General features: G+C 45.1%; 1 protein-coding gene across 2 annotated transcripts in view; it reads left to right on the plus strand.

The window, feature by feature from the left end:
• The window catches only part of POPDC2 (popeye domain cAMP effector 2), a 78,386-nt gene that overhangs the window by 17,653 nt on the left and 36,432 nt on the right, over positions 1 to 24,301 (plus strand). For both annotated transcript variants that reach the window (XM_085620725.1, XM_085620726.1), the window contains exon 2: positions 14,114 to 14,222. In XM_085620725.1, the coding sequence (XP_085476851.1) occupies positions 14,114 to 14,222 (109 nt within the window). The remainder of the gene's footprint in view (positions 1 to 14,113; positions 14,223 to 24,301) is intronic.

Below are 24,301 nucleotides of genomic sequence, written 5' to 3' on the forward strand. Positions count from 1 at the left end.
TATTTGTTAAGTAGGCCGGGGATTGAGAGCGAAGAGCTTTGTGGGTGATGCAGGCGGTCTTGTAGATGCGTCTTCCTTCGATGGGGAGCCAGTTTAGGGACTTGAGGGCAGGCGTGATGTGATCAAACCGTTTGCAGTTTATATAAGCCAAGCACCCATATTGAGCACGGATGTGAGGGGGGGCAAGGTGAGCTTTAGGGGTTCCCGTGAGAATAGCATTACCGTAGTCAAGTTTAGAGGGTACTAGCGATTGAACAACCCATTTGAAGTAGCCTTGAGGGATGAAGGGTTGGATTTTTTTGAGGTGTTCAAGTGTGAAAAGAGCTGCTTTGGCTGAGTTATTGATATGGTCCTTCAGTGCCAAATTTTTGTCCAGGAAGGATTTAGCCGAGTTGGATAGAGTGAGCGGACAGTTTAGGGCTGTGAGGTTGGTGATCCAGCCTTGGATGGGGAGGTGGTTTCTTTTGGGGAAGAATCAAATGATTTCCGTTTTGTTGGGGTTCAATTTTAGATGGTTGGAGTAAAACCAGGATTGAATCTTGCTCAGAGTTTTGTTTAGATGAAGGATGTCGCTGTGTGAGTTGATTTTGTAGTGGAGTTACGTGTCAGCGTAAAGGTGATAATTGATCCCGGCTTGATGCAAAGTGATAGTAAGGGGTTCCATGAAGAGGTTGAAGAGCAAGCGGGAGAGAATTGAGCCCTGGGGGACACCCAGAGAGACAGGAGGAGGATTGGAGAGACAGGAGTTAATTTGATTTTGTTGTGTTTGGTGTTGTAGGTAGGAGGTGAACCAGTTTAGGACAGTGCCATTGAGGCCAGAACGATTCTTGAGCGATTCCAATAAGGATGAATGATTGACTGTATCGAACGCTGCTGAGAGGTCCAGAAGGATTAGAGGGCAAGCCTCTCCATTATCTACGGGACAATAAATGTCGTCAACAATGTTAAGCATGGGGTTTTCGTTACTACAGCCTTTCCTGACACCAGATGTGAAGAAGGAGTCAAGTAGGTTGTATTTGCCTATGTGTCTGTCGAGTTGTTCTAAGACACATTTCTCCGTGGCTTTTGCTAGGAGTGGGAGGTTAGAGATGGGACGGTGGTTGTTGGGATCATTAGGGTCAGCCTTGTGGTTTTTAGGTCTCGCTGAGTCAGCGCATGCGCTGCTCTGTGAGACATTTAGTCAATGGCTTTTCGAAGTGCTTCCAAAGGCTGTTGCTGGCCACCAGCTTTCGGTTACGCGCGCGTGAACGTGCATGCAAAGCTGCCCTCTGGCTTTTGTAATGGCTCATTAAGCCTTACAATGCTCCTCCTTCCCCCCCCTCTCTCTCTCTCTCTGCTCTCACTACCCTCTCCCTCCTCATAAGCTTTATGGCAGCGCGTGAATCCTCGCTCCGCCTCTCCAATCACTGCTGCACGTGCATCCCTCGCGTGCTTAGCACAGAGCGCGTCATCACGATCACTTTCGCTTTTCGCATGATCGCAATGACTTTCGCTTTCACGGCCGCGCGGCGTTACTTGATTCACCATGTTTCTATTATGCCATCACTTAATGTAATAAAATGAATAAAATTCAACCCGATGGAAAGTTTTTGCGGCTCATGTATTTACAATTAAAAGATTGTTTTTAGTTTATTTGTAACATGAGTGCTGCACAATGCCTGCAATCAGCAGCGTCATAAGCAGTCCTTGCCGTTTATACATCCACCATGGAAGGTTTCTTATTGCCAATTAACTCATAACGTGAGCACCACACATATTAGAAGTCACTAGCTGATCATGATCGGTTTAACTTTTCACACGAAGCTGCATTCTGAGGCCGGCAGCCTGCCTTAGTGTCTTCACGAAATTACAAGTCATCACAGTAGCTTCCATCCCTGTCTTTTACTGCGACTGCTGCCAACCATTCTTATGTTTCTAAAGGAACAGTAATGCATTGCCTCAGAAAAGCGCTCGCCTCATTTTATTTCACACTGCTTGAACCTTCAGCATGTGCGCCAATCAGTATCCAGTTCCTTTGGATTCACTGCTCAGCCGTTAGCCCTCAGCAGTGGCCGACTCCACACACCTTCACAAATCAAACGCAGGGGCATATATATTCCCAAGGAGAAACAATCTCCAGTTGGCTGCTTTCTTTTTAAATGTTAAGTGCATCAACACTGAAAAGGGACTCAAAATGGATTTAAACAACCATGATGATGACAATCGCATTCTAATGGCATGCTGGAGCTTGGAAAGTGTAACCTAGGAATATTTAGTGGTGACGCCTGCTTATATATCATCTCTCACCCCCTCCCCCAATCCGGAGTCTGTATTTGTTCATCCATGAAGAGGGTATTTTCAAGGAACAAAGAATTAAGTACTATATATATATATATATATATATATATATATATATATATATATATGCTTCCAAAAGCGGCCCGCTTTCAGGTTCCTGGGCGCTCGTTAGGCGGTGCGTTCAAGGTACGACAGAGCCAAGTCGTTACGTATTTCTCCTTTGTCCCCACCGGGATTCCTCGCGCACTCACGAGACCAGAGGCAGGTGTGCAGTGAATCAGTTTTCTTTTTATTTCATATTCAGCAAGCCAATGCTCCAATAAACAACTCTACGCGTTTCGGTTTCCCTGAAACCTTGCTCACGAGTTCTAACAGTTTTCAATCTGCATTTTTTTCTCTTTATAGACAAACATCGAAAAACAAAAAAACAAAAAAACACCCATGTGATACATCGTGTCACTTCCTGTGCTATCCAACTAAGCAGTGTGGTACATGTAGTTTGTTGTTCTTCCGTAATACAGGTCATATTATAATCTCATATTGACAATCTCAATACATTGAAGGAATTAATCCATAGCAATCTTTACATTCCAATCATTGATGCAATTGCAACAAGAGAACGACATTGTCCTTCCAATATTTTTCGGCATAGCCTGATTGTTAAGAAATAACGCCCTCCAGTGGGTAGTCTAATTGGTTACCCACTGGAGGGCGTTATTTCTTAACAATCAGGCTATGCCGAAAAATATTGGAAGGACAATGTCGTTCTCTTGTTGCAATTGCATCAATGATTGGAATGTAAAGATTGCTATGGATTAATTCCTTCAATGTATTGAGATTGTCAATATGAGATTATAATATGACCTGTATTACGGAAGAACAACAAACTACATGTACCACAATGCTTAGTTGGATAGCACAGGAAGTGACACGATGTATCACATGGGTGTTTTTTTGTTTTTTTGTTTTTCGATGTTTGTCTATAAAGAGAAAAAAAGGCAGATTGAAAACTGTTAGAACTCGTGAGCAAGGTTTCAGGGAAACCGAAACGCGTAGAGTTGTTTATTGGAGCATTGGCTTGCTGAATATGAAATAAAAAGAAAACTGATTCACTGCACACCTGCCTCTGGTCTCGTGAGTGCGCGAGGAATCCCGGTGGGGACAAAGGAGAAATATATATATATATATATATATATATATATATATAAAAATCGCGAAGATTCGTCAACCGGCGCCAGACTTATTGGGGATAGAATGTTGCGGATTTCCTATGGAAAATAGGTCCCCTAACTATAACTACCTACTCGCAACCGCCAGTAGGTAATATATACACATGCGCACATTTAAATATATAATACTTGTGTATGTATATATATCTATACTATTTTTTAATGGAGGACTTCCCACCCATTTTTTTATTATAAAAATATTTTCTTTTAGGGGAGAAGCCCCCCAGCCCCCTCTGTCTTTTGTAACCTTACCAACCAATATCCTTACCCATCCCTAAAAACATCCTTACTACCTCTCTACTTCTCTCTACCTCTCTCCCTCTACCTCTCTCTCTCTACCTCTCTACCTCTCTCTCTACCTCTCTCTCTACCTATCTCTCTCTACCTCTCTCTACATCTCTACCTCTACCTCTCTCTACCTCTCTACCTCTCTCTCTACCTCTCTACCTCTCTACCTCTCTCTACCTCTCTACCTTGCTACCTCCCTCTCTCTACCTCTCTACCTCTCTCTCTACCTCTACCTCTCTATCTCTCCTTCTACCTCTCTACCTCTCTCTCTCTACCTCTCTCTACCTCTACTTCTATACCTCTCTCTCTACCTCTCTCTCTACCTCGTTCTACCTCTCTACCTCTCCCTGCCTCTCTCTACCTCTCTCTACCTCTACCTCTCTCTACCTATACCTCTACCCCTCTCTCTCTCTGCCTCTCTACACCTCTCTACCTCTCTACACCTCTACACCTCTCTACACCTCTCTACCCCTCTACACCTCTCTACCTCGCTACACCTCTCTACCTCTCTCTCTACCTCTCTATACCTCAATACCTCCCTCTACCTCTCTACCCCTCTCTACCTATCTCTCTCTCTACCTCTCTCTCTACCTATTTCTACCTCTCTACACCTCTCTCTCTACACCTCTCTCTACACCCCTCTCTCTACACCCCTCTCTCAACAACCCTCTCTCTACACCCCTCTCTCTACACCTCTCTCTACCCCTCTTTCTACCCCTCGCTCCACCCCTCTCTCTACCCACCTCTCTCTACACAGCTCTCTCTATACAACTCTCTCTACACACCTCCCTCTACACACCTCTCTCTACACACCTCTCTCTACCCACCTCGCTACACACCTCTCTCTACACACCTCTCTCTATAACCCTCTCTCTCTCTCTACACACCTCTCTCTCTCTCTACACCTCTAAGTGGCAGCCGGAGCCTGATAGCACTGCTTGGGCTTTTTTTTAAAACAAGCATTGGCATAGCCGATAGGTCTCGCCTTTGGGACCTTATAAGTGTTTAGTTATCCAGTACAATATCCTTGGTGCAACAACATCAAGTGTTGCATGACTAAACACTTATGAGGTCCCAAAGGCAAGACCTATTGGCTATGCCAATGCTTGTTAAGAATGGGAGTGATTTGCCCATGTGGAAGGGAGTCAGAGACACACCCAGAGGCGAGGGAGGTGTTAACAATTTTTGTCCAACATGGGGCAATGTTGTGGTTTAGGTTATGTACTCGCTTAGAGTGGGTCTCTGGTATGAGAGGTCGGCTTTAATTTCGCAATGATTTAAAGACTTCAAGCTCAGACATGGGTTTGAAATTGGTCCAAGTGGTGTCGTTTTTCAGTTGTGTGTTGGAAAGGATGTCTCGAGAGTAGCTTGATTGAAGAAAGGATCAGGAGACTGGATTGGTGTGGAGAAAGAGGAGATGTTAAGAGAGATTTGGCGATTGTGAGAGGCCGTGAGTTGAGGGAAGGATTGATCAATTTTCGCAATTTTGTCCATGAAGAAGTTGCCAATTTCCTCACATCTTTCGTTAGAGGCGGTCGGGTCAGGAGGGGCAAATGAGGTTTGTCTTTTGACAATGTTAAAGAGTTCTCTGGGCCTATCTTTAGCATGATCCAGTTGGGAACGACAAGAAAGATGCTTTTTCACTGAAAATGTGCTTCTGATAAGCTGATCTTGTAGATCTAAGGAGAGCTAAATGTGAAGGCGAGGGGTGTTGTCTCCAAGTTCTTTCTGCTAGTCTAAGATGTCTTTCATTATTTAGCTCAGGATTGAACGAAGATTTAGATTGGATTGCTCTTTGTTGTTTTAGTTTAAGCGGTGCAACTTGGTCAAGGACATCAGTAATTGCCTTGTTGAAGTGGTCAGTAAGCTCGTTTGCGTTTTTTGGAGTGCGGGAGAAGTTGCAGTTGAGCTTGAATTTTTGGCTTGAGTTCAGTAGGAGGGACTTGTTTGAGGTTTCTGGTCCACGTCTTAGGTTTGTTATGACAAGAGTTACCTCAAATATCAGTTCCAACATTTTGCTACCCCATATACTAAGAATTACGTGCATCATGTCGAGGCCCTTGGCCAGGTGTGGTGGAGCGTGTTCTGTGTCCCTGCCGTTGAGTATGACTGGGCTAGCGGCTTTCTCAGGTAGACCATTCTAGTCCCCACAGCCAATGATGGTGTCTTCATAGAAGCATGTCAGGGCCTGCAGTTTGCGGTAGGTAACACCTCCCATCCATATGCTGTTAGTGCCCTTGTCCATAAGGCAGAAATAACCTCCAGTATGCCAGACCAACAGCACACTTGAACATATAACACACATACACTCACACACACATTCTCTCACACACACGTTTTCACTATATCTGTTGCACTCTTTCGTACATTTGTACTATCACACTCACACACAGACACGCTGCCACTCACACACACATACACATTCTCACTATATCTCTTGCCCTCTTTCGTACCTTTGTACTCTGTCACACACATTCACACACACACACACTGCCACTCACACTTCCATCAGTCAATTTGCTTTTATTGTGTTAGAAAAGCTTGCCCAGCTGCTTCTGCTATACCTGCCTTGCCTTTTAGTGAAGCTTAATAAAAACATATTATCTATACACTATTAAAAAAGAATAATATATTGCCTTGTCAATGTTTGTTACAAGTATGATGTGAATAAAAAGTGCACTTCCTTACAATAGCTGTACAGGCTTACATTTAGTTTCACGAGTGGATCAAGCAGTTACAGCATTGAAATGAACTAATCCACGTTCTAACATGTAGTATCACAGCATCCAACTGATTTTATGAAATGCTGGACTTCTGCAGCAACCATGGATTTCATCCAGTAACACTTTGCATTTTTCGTTTTTTGAGACCCAACTTACAATGTAAATAAATACGAGCCCCATGCATCAACTGAAAAACCGGTCGCAAATGGGTAGATTTGCAGAATCTGCCCCTTTGCAACTGGTATTTTTGAATCGCAATTTAAGTAATCTCTAAAATAGCGATTACTTAAAGTGCGATTGCATTTAGGGAATCGCAAATTACTATTGCCTAAATGCAATGCATGATGCAATCGTAAATCGCAATTTCGCTATTTAGGGGTCGGAAATTACCATCAATTTGAACTTGATGGTAATTTGCAAAAACTTTTAAAAATGCACTAAAGTGCATTTTTCAAAGTCCCATGTTGCACACACACACATGTCCTTGGGGCATGTGTGTGCACAACATCTGCGCACATGCATGTTTCAGGGGTACAACCGGGTGCCCTTTTGGTACCCTTGCACCCTTGAAATTGCATGTGCAATTTGCGAGTACCTATTGGGTACTCGCAAATTGCGCTTGCAATCTCCCATTCATTCCTATGGGTCTGTAGACCCATAGGAATGAATGGGAAGCCATTCCTTAATTGCGACTCACAATTTGCGAGTCGCAATTAAGGAATATGTAGGAATCGCTATTTTTTCCTTCATGCTTAGGCTTTTTGCGATTCCATAACTGCGATTCCTTAATAATCGCAATTAAGGAATAGCAAAAGCTTACCTTGATGCATGTGCCCCTACACGTCCCGTAATGAAGCATTGTGATGAATGGAAAGCCAGGAATGCCTGAAGGTGTCACGCTAGTCTCGATCCATCACTATACCCCAGAGCCTCAGCCTTAGTATCCCTCCTCACGCCGACTAACATTCCCAGTCCACGCTCCCCTCTTGCACCAGCCCTGTTGTTGCAGATGGAATTAAGTAGACAGCTAGTACTACGGAAAAAGCAGGTACTCTGTGGGTGCCTTTGTAGAAATATGTGTATAGTCATGAGAGTTGTGTAATTTTTATATGTGCAGAGTAAAAGGTGTGCTCATGTAAGTGCTGGGTGATGGCGAATAGTGTGAGTGAGTGCAGCATGAGTGGTGAGCGTGAAGGGCAAAAAATGTGCTGATGTGTCAGGTGAGCTGTATGAACAGATTGTGAGAGGAGGGCCCTTGTGAGTGTCGGGTGAGAGGAGTGAGTGCAGGTTGGTGTGAGTGGGGTATATGCAGGGTGAGTGGTGTGCCTGTGTTTGGTGAGAGGCAAGAGTGAAGGGTGATCTGTGAGAGTGACTGGTGAGTGCATGATGAGAGAAGTTAGTTCAGTGTGAGTGGTGTGTCACAATGACTTCCGGCAGACTACTGTCGCTGTGTGCAGGCAGGATGAACAGAGTGCCTGTATGAATGCAGGCTGAGAGGTTTGTCCTTGTGAGTGCAGGGTGAGCGTGGGAGGTGCAGGGTGAGTGGTGTGACTTCAAGGTGAGAGCTGTGCTTGTTTGAGGGGTGTGAGTCCAGGGTGAGTGCTGTGCCCATGTGAGTGAAGGGTGAGCTGTGTGAGTGACAGGGATGCCTATGTGAGTGCACAGTGAGCAATGTGACAGTGCAAGAGTAGGGTGAGAGGAGTGACTGCAGGGTGAGTGATGTCACATGAGTTTGATTGCGGGTGAAAGTGCAGAATGAGAGGAATTAATGAATGGTGAGTAATGTGCTTGTTTGAGTGAGATTGCAGAGTGAGCAGTGAGAGTGACAGGTGAGTGAAGTGTCACTTGAGTGCAGGGTGAGTAGTGTGCTCGTGTAAGTACAGGGTAAAAAGCATAAGTGCATGGTGAGTGGTGAGAGTGTAGTGTGGCCACTGTGAGTGCAAGGTAAGCTGTATGCTGATTTAACCACAGGGTAAGTGGAGGGAGAAGGCGTGAGTTCATGGCAATGGCATACGTGCAGTGTGGTCCCTGTGAGTGCAGGGTGAGTGGTGTCCTTGTGTGAGCACAGAGTAAGAGGTTCATGAATGGTGTGAGTGCAGTGTGATTGCTTAAAGTGACAAGTGAGTGGAGTGCCATGTGCGTGCAGGGTGAACGGTGTGCTCGCGTAAGGGCAGGGTTGGAGGAGGGTGATTGGCGTGAGTGCATGGTGAACATGAAAGTGAAGGGTGAGCAGAGAGAATGAGGAGGGAGTTGTCTGAATGCAGGATGGATTCCCAGACACCTGGAGTAACTCAGCATGTTATTGACAGCTAGCGTTGGGTTGCTGATATAAGTTAACCTGTAGGTGTTATGGCATCAATCACGGAAGGTGGGTCGAGGAAATAAATAATGTGCTGATCCTACAACAAACTTTCAGTCTCCTGATTAGGGTTGCCAGCTGATCGGATTTCCACCGGTATGTTGATGTCGCAGCCAGTACAAAAATAAGCAAAATCACCTAAAGCCGGTATTTTTAGATTTTTAGAGAAGAGTTTTAAGATCTGTTTTGAAAATTCAGAAAGAGGCAGTGGTGCGAAGCTTTGGAGGTAGCGAATTCCAAATTCTAGACCCATTACCTGAGAAGGATTGAGCCATAAGTCTTTCTCTTTTGAAAGTTGGAGGTTTGAGCAGTAGATTTTGAGCATTGCACGATGGTCTGGAGCCACCTGATAATTTGAGCTTATTGGCCAGGTAGAGAGGAGTGGAAGTGTGTATGGCTCGATGGCTCTCATGTATTGCCCTAGCTTCAATGGCGGGCGAAGAGAAGTCAGTATGGGTGTACTATGGTCGTTTCTTTTAGCCCCATAGACGAAACACGCCGCTGAATGGAGGATGGATTTCAAAGGAGATAGGTGGATTTTGGGGAGGCCTGCATGGAGAAAATTACAATAGTCCGGTCTGGAGAGTACCAACGATTGAACCAGAGTTTTTACTTCTTGTTTAGGAATGAACCTTGCCCCAGGAGTCAAGCGTGCGACCTGTAGAGCCATCCTGCCGTCTGCACACCGATGCCACAGGGTGTTACCTGAAAGGTGCATTGAATAGGACTGTTAGTTTTTTGTATCAACAAAAGATGTGGCACACCTTGCAGCAAGTGGGTGCTGCTGTCTTGTCTGGTATCAGCACTCAAATGTTCTGTGTTCAGGATGTAGCCTTACGGCTAGAGCGCTCGACCTCGAAGCTGGGGAACTGGATTTGAGTCTCAGCAGCGACGCTCAACATCCTTTGATTCTGGGCAAATCACTTAATCTCCTCGTGCCTAATAAAAATGAATGTGTCCATCTGTAACAAAACTGGTGCTATGTAAAGAGCTCTGATACCCGATTTCTCGGGTCTAGTTCGCGCTATATAAAACTCTAAAAAAAGCTTTGCATTCTTAACAAGCATTGGCAAAGCCAATAGGTCTCGCCTGTGCGAGAGCTAATGGCATTGGCAATATGTTTTAGCCATAATTTACAACTGAGTGGCCGCTGCTCAGCATGGCTAAAAGTTAGTGGCGTGGAGTGGGACAGGGCGGGGTGGGGTGAGGTAGAATGGAGTGGGGTAGATTGGGGTAGAGTGTAGTGGGATAGATTGGCTTAGAGAGGAGTGGGAGTAGAGTGGGGTAGAATGGAGTGGGATGGATTGGGGTAAATTGGAGTGGGGTGGAATGGGGTAGATTGGGGTACATTGGAGTGGGGTAGATTGGAGTGGGGTAGATTAGAGTGGGGTAGAGTGGGGTAGATTAGAGTGGGAGGGTTGGGTAGATTAGCATGGTAGATTGGAGTGGGCTAGATTGAATTGGGGTTGATTGGGGTGGAGTGTGGTAAATTGGGGTGGATTGGGATAGATTGGAGTGGAGTAGATTGTGGTAGATAAAAGTGGGGTAGATAGGAGTAGGGTGGATCGGGGTAGACTAGGGGTAGAGTGGAGTGGAATATATTGGGGTAGAATAGAGTAGAGTGGGGTAGAGTGGGGAAGAGTGGAGTGGGGTGAATTGGGGTAGATTGCAGTGGAGTGTGATAAACTGAAGTGGAGTCTGGTAGATTGGAGTTAAGTGGGGTAGTTGAGAGGATTATAGTAGGATACAATGGAATGCAGGGGGTAGATTGGGGTAGTTTGGAGTGGGGTAGATTGGGGTGGAGTGGAGTGGGATAGATTGGGGATGTGGGGTAGATTGGAGTGGCGTTGGGTAGATTGGGATGAGGTGGAGTTGGGTAGAGTGAGGTAGATTGCGGTAAACTGGAGTGGCGTGGAGTACATTGGAGTGGGGTAGATTGGAGTGGAGTAGATTGAAAAGGGATGACTGGGTGGGGCAGACTGCTCTGGGGTAGGTGGAGTGAGGTGGGGTGTATTGGGGTATATTGGGATAGATTGGGTAGAGTGGAGTAGATTGGAGTGGAGTAGATAGGGGTATATTGGAGTGGGGTAGATTGGGCGGGTAGATTGGGGAGGGGTAGATTAGAGTAGATTGGGGTGGAATGGGGTAGGGTAAATTGAAGTGGGTGAATTGGTGAGAAGTGGCGTAGACTGGAGTAGAGTGGGATAGATTTGAGTGGAGTGTGGTAGATTGGAGTGGGGTAGATAGGAGTGAAGTGGGGTAGTTTGTGTGGATTATAGTATGGCAGATTGGAGTGGGGTAGATTGTGGTAGATTGGAGTGGGGTAGATTAAAGTGGAGAGGAGTTCGATAGGTTGCAGTGGAGTTTGGAGTGGAGTGGGTTAAATTGGAATGTAGTGTGGTAAATTAGACTGGTGTAGATTGGAGAGGAATGGGGTGGATTGAAGTAGAGTCGGGTAGATTGGAGTGCAGTGGGTTGGATTGGGGAACATTGGAATGTGGTGGATTGGGGTAGATTGGAGTGAGGTAGATTGGAGTGGAGTGGGGTAGACTGGGGTAGATGGATCTGAGTGGGGTAGATTTGAGTGGAGTGCAGTAGATTGGTGTATAGTGGGGTAGATTGAAGTGGGGTAGGGTAAATAGGGGTTCTGTGGAGTGGAGGAGGGTATATTGGAGAGGGGTAGATTGATGTGGAGTAGATTGATGTGGGGTGGGTTAGGTTAACTTGGAGTGAAGTTGATTGTGGTGGAGTGGAGTGACTCATTCTCTTCCAACCGAGCTCAAGGTAACTAATCCAACAGCTAGAACTCTTTCTCACCATCTACTCCACACAGAAATGTAGCCATGTAAATTAGAGGTCCATTTGGTAATCTTAGGAGCTGGTATATGTGACAAGCAGTGGCCTACAGCATCACCAACGACTTATGATATGAACATACCATGTATGCTATACCCAATGTGTATGTTCTGAAATGCTGATTACTAATCCTTCCACAACCTAGGACATGCCTAAATCATGCATTGACAGAACTTCCACCAACTCTCTAGACACCTGTGCTCGTCCTTACACGCCTTCGCACACACCCCCCGCATCCGTCACAGCCGGGGCCGCTCCTTCTCCTACATCACTGCCAAGACCTGGAACGACCTTTCTCTCCAGCTCCGTTGCAGCCCCCTCGCTGGCAGACTTCAGAAAGAGACTCAAGACCTGGCTCTTCGATAGAGACACAGCGCCCAGATACCCCTAGGGGAGACAGTGCTGCGTTTTACAAATGCTGATTGATTGATTGATAGATAATGTTAACGATGCACACTCAGTGACAGAACACTACTCTCTGTTTCGCTCAGAGTCTTTAGCTCAAAATAATATACTGCCCTCTTCCCAGCTTACATTTTGCTCAACACCCCCTTTCACTGTACCATCTGGAGTCAGTATGGTACAATACATAGGGTCAGATTTAGAACCCAGTGGTAACTGAGAAATTCTCTAGCTTTGTCGAGTAGATCCCACCGGTTGAATCTCCTCCACCATAAGGATAGTATTGTCAAGGAAAATCAGCTGGTCCTGGAGGATTGTTAGTCACCCCCAAACTCAAAATCAGGCTCTCACTATCAAATGATGGTAAGGAAGGTGCTTCCTTAAGGCTTCTCTGTGTGATCAGACTCCCTCTGGCAGGCCTCTCGTGTCCTGTCATTGTCATCAAGCTGTTAACAAACTTTCAGTAGCATTAAATCAATCCTAGATATAATCAGAACCCCTCCTTGTCCGTAAGTAGCTCTATCCTCAGTATTATCTCTACACACATGGTCTTTGGACATCTGACGCCCTTATCTAACTCATGTCTCACATTGGTCACACTCTCCATCTTCAAATGTGATTTAAGATTTAAAGAGATTTCAAGCCTGTAATGCTCCAATCTCTTCAACCTTCAACACCATATGCAGCTGAGCAAGATGTTTTCCTCAGTAGTTCAATAAACCGATTTGCCATCTTGAAATCAGCTTGCACCCACCATCCCCTCAAGGATGCTTTGGATTTCTCTCTGAAAAAACTACCCCGGTCTATGTCAGCTGAAGTGATATTTGTTCTAACTTAGAGGCCCCAAACAGCATCACATAACATGTAACATGACAGGATGATGGGTGCAGCCAAATATGCCCATATACCTTTGCGTCTGATCCTGGTTGATGTCAGCACATGTTATGCTCCTAGGATAGGAACTCTCTCCTCACCCAGATGAGTCAAGCTCTCTAACTCCGGCTCTTCTGGTTTGAGCTAAAGACCTGCCTCTGAGCAAAGAGCCCCAGCTGGTAAAGTCCACTGTCCTGCCTGCATTCCAATTCTGATTGCCCCCTTCTCAATTCCACTGTACTTCTCCTCTGCCCCACCTTTGTGCAGTGCTCTATTGTTTTGTAGGTATGTTTGCACTGTGTAAGTCCCTACAAATACAAAAAGACAAGTATTTCACTGAATTGACTCAATTCAATACATATTCTGAACCCGCCATCAAACTTGAGTATGAACACTATGGGCAGTAGCCACTCAAATGTCTCATTGGGCTCAATCACTACTTCGGTCACTCTTTCACATAATTTGTTTCCTACTTCAACCGGTTTCTCACACTAAGAGGTATATTAAACTCCCTATGTGCCTCTGACAAGCTCCCCTCCTCAGACTGATCTTTTGACAGAAATACTTTAACTACCCTAACCTACCATATTGTGCTTTCAGTATGTGACCTAGGTATATCAATGATTCTTGTGTAGATTAACTGAATGTGTGTCATGTAAATGTTAAAATATCTGGCATCGCTCAGGTCTTTATGGAACTACATTGGACACCACTGCTCTAGAATAAATCCAGTTCTAATTCTCTTGTGTATGTAGATACTGCTGCTTTGACCAATCTAGACTTGGGGACAGGTAACTGCATAAGACATTCAGTGTAAGCAACCTACTCACTTTGGAGACTGCATAAAACATTCAGTGTAAGTTACCTACTCACTTTGTACGTGTGCCCACCATGCCATGAAAGGCACATTATGTACCCGCGGATGCCAACACAAGAATGCAGCATATGACAGAGCTTGGTAGCATTTTCAAAACTAACAATTTTGAAAGTTCACGGTTTTCTTGATGTGCTGGTTTTTCAATGCTGAGGGAGTTCTGAACATACACAATAGTGATAAACATATTCTTTCTACTCCATTAATGCACCATCTTCTCCTTCTCTGGCAGGATCCGCGTGACTCTAGATGGACAGTTCCTCCACTACATCTTCCCCTACCAGTTCCTGGACTCACCAGAGTGGGAGTCCCTGCGGCCCACCGAAGAAGGAACATTCCAGGTGATTCAACAACAAAAAAGTTCATTTTTTAGATTTCTGTCTTTATGGACCAATGGGTGGAGACGAAGAAGAGGGTTTACAGGGAAGGAAAGAGAAGTGGAAGTCAGGTTGAGAGGAGAGACTTACACTAGCAGATTTATTTGGTGGTACAGTCCCATGCATTTCAATATTTTCAGTAATATTTTCGACATATTTTCAACAAGAATATTATCAGTAATGAGTCCCTTTCAGTTGGAGGGTGTTCATAATCTTGAGACCTCAAAGCGTGCAGCCACTTGTAGTCCACCACAGACCTCCCCAGCGTGGCTCAGATGCTGACACAATTTCCATTGAAAGGTACAGGATCAGGCCAGGCTGGGGCACCACACCGAATCCAGACCCCTACTTATTAGGCTCTGACAGTGAGTGGCGGTGCTACAGGTTGGATCCAGACTCCAACACTGCAGACCTTTCTAGCTTGGCTAACTGCTTACCCTGTATAAAACATAAATACAGAGGACTAATGCCGCTAAGACTTGATTCAACCTCGTACCTCTTTATTTCACCACCTTTCACTTTCTGTCTCTTTCTCTCATGAGTACAAAGGCTACCTAGCCCTGATTCATCCTCACGCCTCTTTATTTCACCATCCTTCACTTTCTGTCTCTTTCTCTCATGAGTACAAAGGCTACCTAGCCCTGATTCATCCTCACGCCTCTTTATTTCATCACCCTTGACTTTCTGTCTCTTTCTCTCATGAATAACAAGGTTGCCTGATCTTGATTCAACCTCACGACTCTTTATTTCATCACCCTACGCTTTCTTTCTTTCTCTCTAATGGATACCCAGGCTGTCGTGTCTTGATTCAACCATGTGCCTCTTTATTTCACCACCCTTCACTTTCTGCCTCTTTATCTCATGAATACCAAGGCTACCTAGTATTAATTCAACCTCACGACTCTTTATTTCATCACCCTCCGCTCTCTGTCTCTTGCTCTCATGTATACCAATGCTGCCTAGTCTTGATTGAACCTCATAACTCTTTATTTCATCACCCTATGCTTTCTGTACCTTTCTCTTATGAATACCAAGGCTGACTAGTATTGATTCAAACTCACGCCTCTTAATTTCATTCCCCTTCTCTTAATGCCTCTTTCTCTAATGAATACCTAGGCTGTCTAGTGTTGATTCAACCTCTTGCCTCTTTTTTAATCACTCTTTACTTTCTGCCTCTTTGTCTCATAAATGCCAAGGCTGCGTAGTCTTGAGTCAACCTCATGCCTCTTTATTTAATCACCCTACAATTTCTGTCTCCTTGTCTCATGAATACCAAGGCAGCCTGGTCTTGATTCAACCTGACGCCTCTTTATTTCATCACTATTCACTCTCTGTCTGTTTCTTTCATTAATACTAAAGCTGTTTAGTCTTGATTCAACCTCTCGCCTCTTTCTTTCATCGCCTTCACTTCTTTCTGTCTCTTTCTCTCATGAATACCAAAGTTGCCTGGTCTTGATTTAACCTCATGCCTCTTTATTTCATCTACACTTTCTGGGCCTCATTTGTGAGGTTTTGGCACAGGGCAGCGCCGCAAGGAATCTTGCGGCGCTATACTACATCAAAACAAAAGGGTATGAATGTGCTGTCTCTAGGTTATACAACGCATTGCTGTCCTTTACCCCAGTGCTGAGGCACGATGGGCAGCCGTGCGCCAATGCAGGAACCAACGCAGGCACGCTTCCACCATGGTGCAAGGGTGCCAGTGTTGCGGGGGCCGGGACACCTTCCTACACAAAACCAATCAATTCAGGCGAATTCCTCTTTCTATGTGTGCTGCGGAACGCAGCCCCCATAGAAAGAGAAGAAACGCGGCGGCTGGGGTGGCGTTAGATTCTGATGCATTCCCAGTGTTGTGCTTGAGAGGGGCACATATTCACAAGACTGGAAAACCCTTCTAAAGTGGCTTTACGTAGCCTTGTAAATATGCCGGGGCACATTACGCCACAAGAAGGTCAAAAAAGTGACGTTGCGGCGGCACAAGGGGCCTTATTAATGAGGCCCTCTGTCTCTTTCTCTCATGAATAACAAGGCTGCGTAGTCTTGATTCAACCTCATGACTTTATATTTCATCTACACTTTCTGTCTGTTTCTATCATAAATAACAAGGCTGCCCAGTCTTGATTTCACCTCATGGCTATTTCTTACACTCCCTCAATAACTCACTCTGTTAGGTTCTCTTTCACCTCTTCTTTCTACCCTTGACACTGTCTTTGTTTGATTTTTATTCCTTCTCTTTCTCCCCTTTCTGACTGCCATCTCTTCCCCTGGGTCAAAGTCTAATGATGAAAGTTAAGTCTTGGTACCAGAAATGAAGTGTCGTATCCCAAACCTCTGATCAATTCCTGCTTGGCTACTTATCCCGTAAGAAGCAACATGGCCCCTTCTTCTTCCTCAGAAATGTCCAAGGGATGGAATCAGAAGGGTCATATATGTTTCCATAAATGACTCCATCAGTGATCGAAGAACATCAGTTGAGAAGCTTTGTTTGTCTGTGTTAAAGATGCTCTCAGTTTACACCTGACCAGACTCAGACTTTGGTGCCTCTCACCTGGGTTTGCAGACCCCTCCCCAGTTACAGCTTCTTTGTAGGTGAAGTGCAGGTGGAGCCTCTGGAACAGTGGAGAGGGTTTCACTAACATGCACTTTGGGTCAATACTTTCAACTTTGAGTGCAAATGGGTTCTGTTGGGCTTTGCGAGGCTCTCCACCCCACCCCCCGCCTCTCTCTCTCCACCACTGCCAGGAGGTCTGTAGCTGGACCCCTTTCTATGTTAGTGGCCAGTGGGTGCAAAAAGGGGGGATTAGAGACCCCAGCGCCGCCCATGAACCGCGATACCTATTCTGGCATCAGGGGCCAGTGGTACGGACCAATGGTGTGAGGGGGTGAACAGCGCCCCCATGTGTAATGGTACTTTCCGCAGTCCCTTTCATGTAACATCCCACACTATCAGCCAGCAGTCACTCCTCCCCATAAGATATTGAGTATAAACTGCGGGCCTTATTTACAAGCCCCTTGCGCCGCCGGTTCGTCACTTTTTCCCATATAAAAAACGAGGCACGGATGCGAGCGTGAGTGGGAACGAGGCCTCTAAAGAAAAATAGATCTCAAACGTGTATCTCATTTGTGCTTTCACCATGAATATTCCGATCATATGGATTGTTCATATAGGATGCAACAAAGATTGGCGACATCTACATTTCACCCCTAAAGATCTGAAAATGTTCTAAACTTTGGACAAGTTTGCCTGCCAGTGAACGTTTATGCAAATGCAGTCCGTGAAAACATTTTGGAGACACCATTGTACAAATAAAAGTGACTTTTTGCAGGATTTTGTTCACAAAACAACGTTAGTGTAAATTGTTTTGCTCATATTTTTCAAAACATTTACAAACTGTGTTAACTTTTTGAACAAAATGTGTGACATTTGCAGAAGAAACATTTTACAGCTTCACACAGTAATATCCGCAACATGTTCATTATCACATTAAACACCTATGTTACGTGAATTTGTAGAGCGCGGCTAATCACCCGTGAGGGTATATGTCGAGTCGGCCAAGTCACTCTAGGTGGCCTGAAGTGGACATCAAACCTTTGACCTCCAGGTGGTCCAGAAAGCTGTAGACAAACAGAATGCTGGAAAGATATGCTGGGGGTCCTTCTCAGACCATGAAAGGTGGACCCTTTCCTGTCAATGCCACGTAACAGTAGACCACCCTCTTCATGTCCGTAGATGGTAGATGAGCCATGGAAACCACCACGAAGTCCTGAACCCAGGGCTCCCTGGTGACCAGGTCCAGTTTCCAAGGATCCTACTGTGAAGGCCAAGTCTACGAGAAGGACTCGAAGGGAGGAAAGTAGTCTCCAAGGCGAACCCGGCATGAGGACAGTCAGATTGTTAGGGCTCCCTACAGGAAGAAGTCCAAGATTTATGATTTGCTGTTGGCCACATAATCATGTGAGCCAACAAAAATAAGTCACCTGCTAACATAAGTGGTCTTGAATGTACCTCACAACTTGAAGTTTTTTGGTTCTCATTTGTGCTTCATATATTTTACTTTCCAGTTTTTTTACTTCTTTTAATCTCTTTTCTTTTCGAATATTTCATTTTTACCTTTTGTCTCCTTTTCCTTCATCTTTTTTATTTTTTTACTTTTTTACTTTCAAGTTAATTATTCATACCACATTTTTTCGTCTACCTTCCTCCTTTTTAGGTCTTGGCTGGCATTGGAGCGCACATGCGCTCCTCGCCTCGAGACTTATAGTAATCAGCTTAATTTGGAGAAGCAGACTCGAGGCGCGCCCCTCATTTTCATTGGGTAGCATCAGCGTTTATGTTAAATGCTGGCTTCCCATTGAAAAGGAGGGTTTTAGGTTGCTTCCCTTTGGCTTTTTAGGATGGCCTACTTGGACTCCCTTGACTGCTTTACGCCCGTCGTAAAAGTTTTCTTATCTTTATGGGGCCATGTGTTTAAACATATGGCCCCATAAAGACAAGAGATCACCGCCGGGAGCTCCATCGGCTGTGGGCTCCTACATCACCGCGAGCCACGCTGGGATTGGCCCAGCGTCGCAGGTTGCCTAGCAGCGGAGGGGGGCTCGTCTCTTGCGAGCGCCGCTCCAAGATCCAGGAATCCCCAGCGTGACGTCAGCACCGAGAGCGGAGCTGCACTCCAACCTGTGCCGTATCAAATGCTTGTTATTTAAATATGCTTGTCAGTTTCTTCTGTTCGCTCACGCGGGCTCCACCAGTTTATATTCTCTGGCACAAGCATCTGTCTCTATGCCAGGAGGCTGTGGGTTTGTTCGTACAAGGGTGACCGGCCGATCTAGGCGGCCCTGAGGGTGAGCCAGTTGTTTTCTGGTTGGCGATCGGTTGTTCCAAAGAACTTTGGGGCATATCAGCAACAACCGGCGATAATTATCACTAAGCGCACTTAGCGCTCAGATAATTATCGCTGGCTAGCGTGGATTTTTATCACTGAGATAGCGTGCTATTAGCAACGCTTATCTCAAAAGCGATAAAAATCCTAGCGCTAACTGCCTAACGTGAGATTATCGCTGGAAACCCAGCGATAATCTTACGCAATGTGGCGTTAGCTTGATGATAGGGCCCCACAAACTTAGCCATGATATCCACCCTCCATAGGATATCATGGCTTAGTCAGTCCTGAAGCAGGCGTGAGGAAATCAGCGATTACAGGGGTTATGGCTACTTTTCCTGCCGCTATGCTTCATAGCGTGGGGCTTGATGATAGGAGAAATGTCGCTTAGCGACATTTCTCCTGTCATGTCAGGTCAGGAACGCCCACTTTGCATCTCATTAGAGATGCAGAGCTGGGCGTTAGGAATCCCCACGCTAAAGCAAGGTTTCACGTGTTAGCGTGGCCTTGCTAATTAGGCGATAAAATTATCGCCGCTTTTCGGCCGAAAACGGCCGCAAAAGCGGCGATAATATTTTATTTCCAGCTTGTAAATATGTCCCTTTGTGCCGTTTTCCTTCTAATGAAAGGGCTAAATTCATTGTCGGGTTTTTATCGGGTAGGTTCTAGAGGGTTGTTATAATTTAGACTGACCGAAGTGCCTTAAAACGATTCAGTTATTCGTGAAAAACCTTGTAGGCGAGTGTGGTTACTGAGGCGGGAATGCTCTTCGGTCTTGGCCACGTAACCGTTGCAGGTAGCACACACAGGGCTTGCTCCTGAAGCGAGCCCCGCGGGCTTTGGCTGCACCTTCAGGTCAGTTTGTTTCAAGGGGAGACCCAGGGCCGCTGTGAACAAATCCCCTGTACGCCGTCCAACACAGGGCAACGTCCACTGAACGGAAACCTCAAATTACTTCTCTGTACGCCGAACACAGGGCGGAAGTCATATTTGTGGCTGCTGTGTGAGTTGGCTGGAAGTAAACTACGTTTCGTGAATTCCAAGCGCAGCCGCATAGTGGCTATTCCTTCGTGCCGCAGTGGGCATCGACACGGTCCCCTGGGGGGCATTTTATCATTCTCTAGTGTATTCTTCATTAAATGCAGACAATGAAACGTTCATATTTCAGGGTTGACGACGGCAGCGTTTCACGGTGGTCTTGAAGCAGTTGTTGCCTTTTTTAGGGGCATATTATCAAGGATGGCGTTAACATTATCGCTGGTTTAGTAGCAGAAAACTGCCGCCAAAGCGGCGATAATGGGCTTGATAATATGCCCTTAAGAATTCCAATAGAAGCCCATGTTCTCGTGTCAAAATGGGCTTCTATGGGAATTCTCACCGGCATATTATCAAGCCCATTATCGCCGCTTTAGCTAAAGCGGCGATAATTTTAACGCCGTTTCTTGATAATATGCCCCTTCGTTCTTCTAGTTCCCTCTTTTTGTATTTCTAAAACATCAATAGCACTGTTTTGTACACTTACGTGTTCTACCCCTAACATAAACAAGCATTGAAAATGCAATAGGTCTCGCCTTTAAATAAGATAAAGCCATTTGCTTTGCTAATGGTATTGTACAGCAAAGCAAATGGCTTTAACTTAATGAAAGGCGAGACCTATTGCATTTTAATGCTTGTTTTATTAAGTGTCCGTCTGTCTCATTTTGTTTTCATTTGTTTTTTTGTCTTGTTTTCTTTTCTAACTTTTTAGGATTATCATGGGGTAGGAAACGTGTTTTGCCTCATTCTTGTCCTGTACCCTCTCTTTCCTTACTACTTATTGTTTTCCTGATCCTTTAGAACCGTTTTGGTCTTTCTTTTTTATTTATTTTGTTGAATTTTGGAATATTTAGATTTTTCCTTCATCATAAAACTTGAGGACACGTTAGAAGTGATCCAACTGTAGTGTTGAGGTGCGGTATTGTTTCCACTGCTGAACATGCATAGAGTGAAGTCCTATCTTCAGTCCAGACGTGATGCCAGAAGCCACATTCATTATAAGATCTGACATTGTTGTTGCTGATTTCGGATTGGTGAGTTACTGTTTGATGTTCTGCAAAACTCTCCTGCCAAGGAAATAAGATGCTGTTTTGTGGAAGCAGCCAATCAGGATTCGTTATTGGAGGGACATGGTCCTAAAAGGAGATGGTGCACCTGAAAGGCCCACATCTTGTGCATCTAGTAATGTCTGGAAGCTGTCGCGTGTCCCAGGCCCTCTGAGTCCTCATGGAGTTATGTGTCCTCAGGCTTGGGCTAAGCTCCTGCCCCAGCAAGCAGCTCACAGAGGGATCACCTGCTGCTGGTAACTCGAGACCTATCTCCGCTTGCTGCTGGCAGCTGCTGCTGTGGCCAGCCCCATGCAGCTCCTCATGCTGAGTTAGTTGGGCCCAGTGGTGAGTAAATGGAGATCAGAGGCCTCTTCTGTGGCAGGCAGGGTGTATACACACTATGAGGCAAATTCACTGCAAATGCCAGACATGTGTTGAAAGCAGACGCCATGAGAAGGCCCCTAGTCAGGGCAAAGCGGAAAGGGGATATGCGGTGAATGCGTCTGTTAAAAACTGCAACGAGGTATGTGTGTCGGATATGTGATCCCTCACTCGGGGTGTCCTCTTCCCTACTCCAGCTCTTTATACAAGAGCCTGCAGCTCGTGTGTTACCGGGAGCGAATAGCGACACCCTGGGACTTCTGCCAACTCCAGGCATGGCATGACTACGCTGTAGTAAAAAGTACAAAAATAGTAGGGTAGTCCTAGTCAAACAATAACTGAGGAGGGCCCCCATCCCCCAGACTGACAGCAGCAACACACAGGTGACAGCTGGCCTCTGACCACATATAATACAAGGCCACAGCAGCTTGCCAGCCGCTCTTCACCGGAAGTTCAATACTCACCTTACCTTGAGAAGCTGGGCTGAGTACTGTCCAGAGGGTCCATGTGACTCCTGACTAACACATGTCCCCAGAGAGCAAGGGGCCACACTCAAGATCTGTGTGCTGGAGATGCACACCTCAGCACACACCTTCTCATGCTCCAGGCCCCTCAGGCAATGAGGAAGCTGGTTTAGGCCTTGAAGTTGTTGCTTTAATGACCTTCTGTGGCAGGGGTGTGTGACAGTGCAGCTCCCTTGCCCAGTATTCCAGTACACAGACACTGTACCCTACTATACAACCGTGCAGACACAACACACACTAGCATGCTTGATTGCACACCTGTTAGAGATTACAAACATAACCATGAAAATAAATACCTACCTAAATATATCCACTGAAAAATAGAAATGTATGGGTCGAATAGTGCAAACTCTGCAAAACGTATACTGGGGAAGAAACTCAGTGAAAAAACAACTAGAGAAACCCTGAAATTCACCAATTACGCCATCTCTCTCACCACAACATGAAAACCACACCTCGCCCTCAAATGGACTGTTTGTAATCTCACACTGCATTCTACTTTCATCCAAAGTTTGGCACAAATTCCTTGTGAAGTTTTACTTTCTTGCAAAGTTTGGCTCAAATCCCTTGTAAAGTTTTACTTTCATGCAAAGTTTAGCACAAACCCCTTTTAAAGTTCTACTTTCATCCAAAGTTTGGCACAAATCCCTTGTGAAGTTCTACTTTCAACCAAAGTTTGGCTCAAATCCCTTGTGAAGTTCTACTTTCATCCAAAGTTTGGCACAAATCCCTTGTGACGTTCTACTTTCAACCAAAGTTTGGCTCAAATCCCTTGTGAAGTTCTACTTTCAACCAAAGTTTGGCTCAAATCCCTTGTGAAGTTCTACTTTCAACCAAAGTTTGGCTCAAATCCCTTGTGAAGTTCTATTTCTTGCAAAGTTTGGCTCAAATCCCTTGTGAAGTTCTACTTTCAACCAAAGTTTGGCTCAAATCCCTTGTGAAGTTCTACTTTCAACCAAAGTTTGGCTCAAATCCCTTGTGAAGTTCTACTTTCATCCAAAGTTTGGCAGAAATCCCTAGTGAAGTTCTACTTTCATCCAAAGTTTGGCACAAATCCCTTGTGAAGTTCTACTTTCATCCAAAGTTTGGCACAAATCCCTTGTGAAGCTCTAGTTTCATCCAAAGTTTGGAATAAATTATTTTGTTATAATTTGCTGTAACATACGATAAGAATTCCCGCAGGAGTTAAAATTGGAAATCCATCTTTTTGGACATTCGCTTCCTGGCACGCCGAAACAGTCAGTTTGAGCAACGCTTCACATTCCTTCACAACCGAAGCCAAAGGCAACTGGCGTTTGTTGCTTTAGTTTTCAGTCATGAACATTTGCTTCTAATGAGATAAACATTGAATAAGGCACGTTCAGCTATCCAGCTTTCCTATACATTTCTACAAGATGTTACACAACAAACAGTGAGGATTACAAAGCATTTTGTGTTATCTGTCCTTGTTTGAAGGTCCTCGGATATGGACTGGGCGTTATAGCTCCGGCTTCGATAATAAAAGGTCTTAGTGAATCCTCCAAAACCTTAATGATCCAGGTCTACTTGCTTATGTTTTGGGTTATATTCAATATCAGTCACCACTTCGGAAATCCAAAATGTCAATATTATTTATTTGAAACATTATGGTTTAATATCTATACACAATTTGTTAGGTGCAATGGGTTGTCATCTATATACAGCTTTATTTATTGTAAATATTGTGTCTTATTATCTCTACATCATTGCTTCCCACACTTTATAGACACACGACTCAATTTTTAGAACAACAAACTTTCAAAATCACCTAGTTTTAATGAAAATGAAGCAAGTTATTTTCAGTGGTGGCCGACATGACTCACGTGAGGCAGGGCAGGGGGGCGCAGGGCAGGGGGGCACAGGAGGGGGGCGGGGTTGCGCAATAAAAATAATATTTTATATATATATATACAATTAACTTACTGCCAGGTCCAGCGTCTGTGCTCTTGCTTTCCTCGTTGGAATCGAGGAACAGGAAAAATAGCCAGGCTCCCCTGACCAATCACAACGATGCAATGCAGCGTTGTTTGGTTTTGAGCACCCTGGTTCGACGCTCAGCCAGAGAATGTGGGCCGGGGTTTGTTCTCCACTCAGGCTGTAATGAAGTCTGCATGGAGAACGGAAAAAGTGTGCATGACTGGTTTGGGCGGCCCGAG

Source organism: Triturus cristatus, chromosome 8 (assembly GCF_964204655.1).
Source record: "Triturus cristatus chromosome 8, aTriCri1.1, whole genome shotgun sequence".
NCBI classification, from domain to species: domain Eukaryota; kingdom Metazoa; phylum Chordata; class Amphibia; order Caudata; family Salamandridae; genus Triturus; species Triturus cristatus.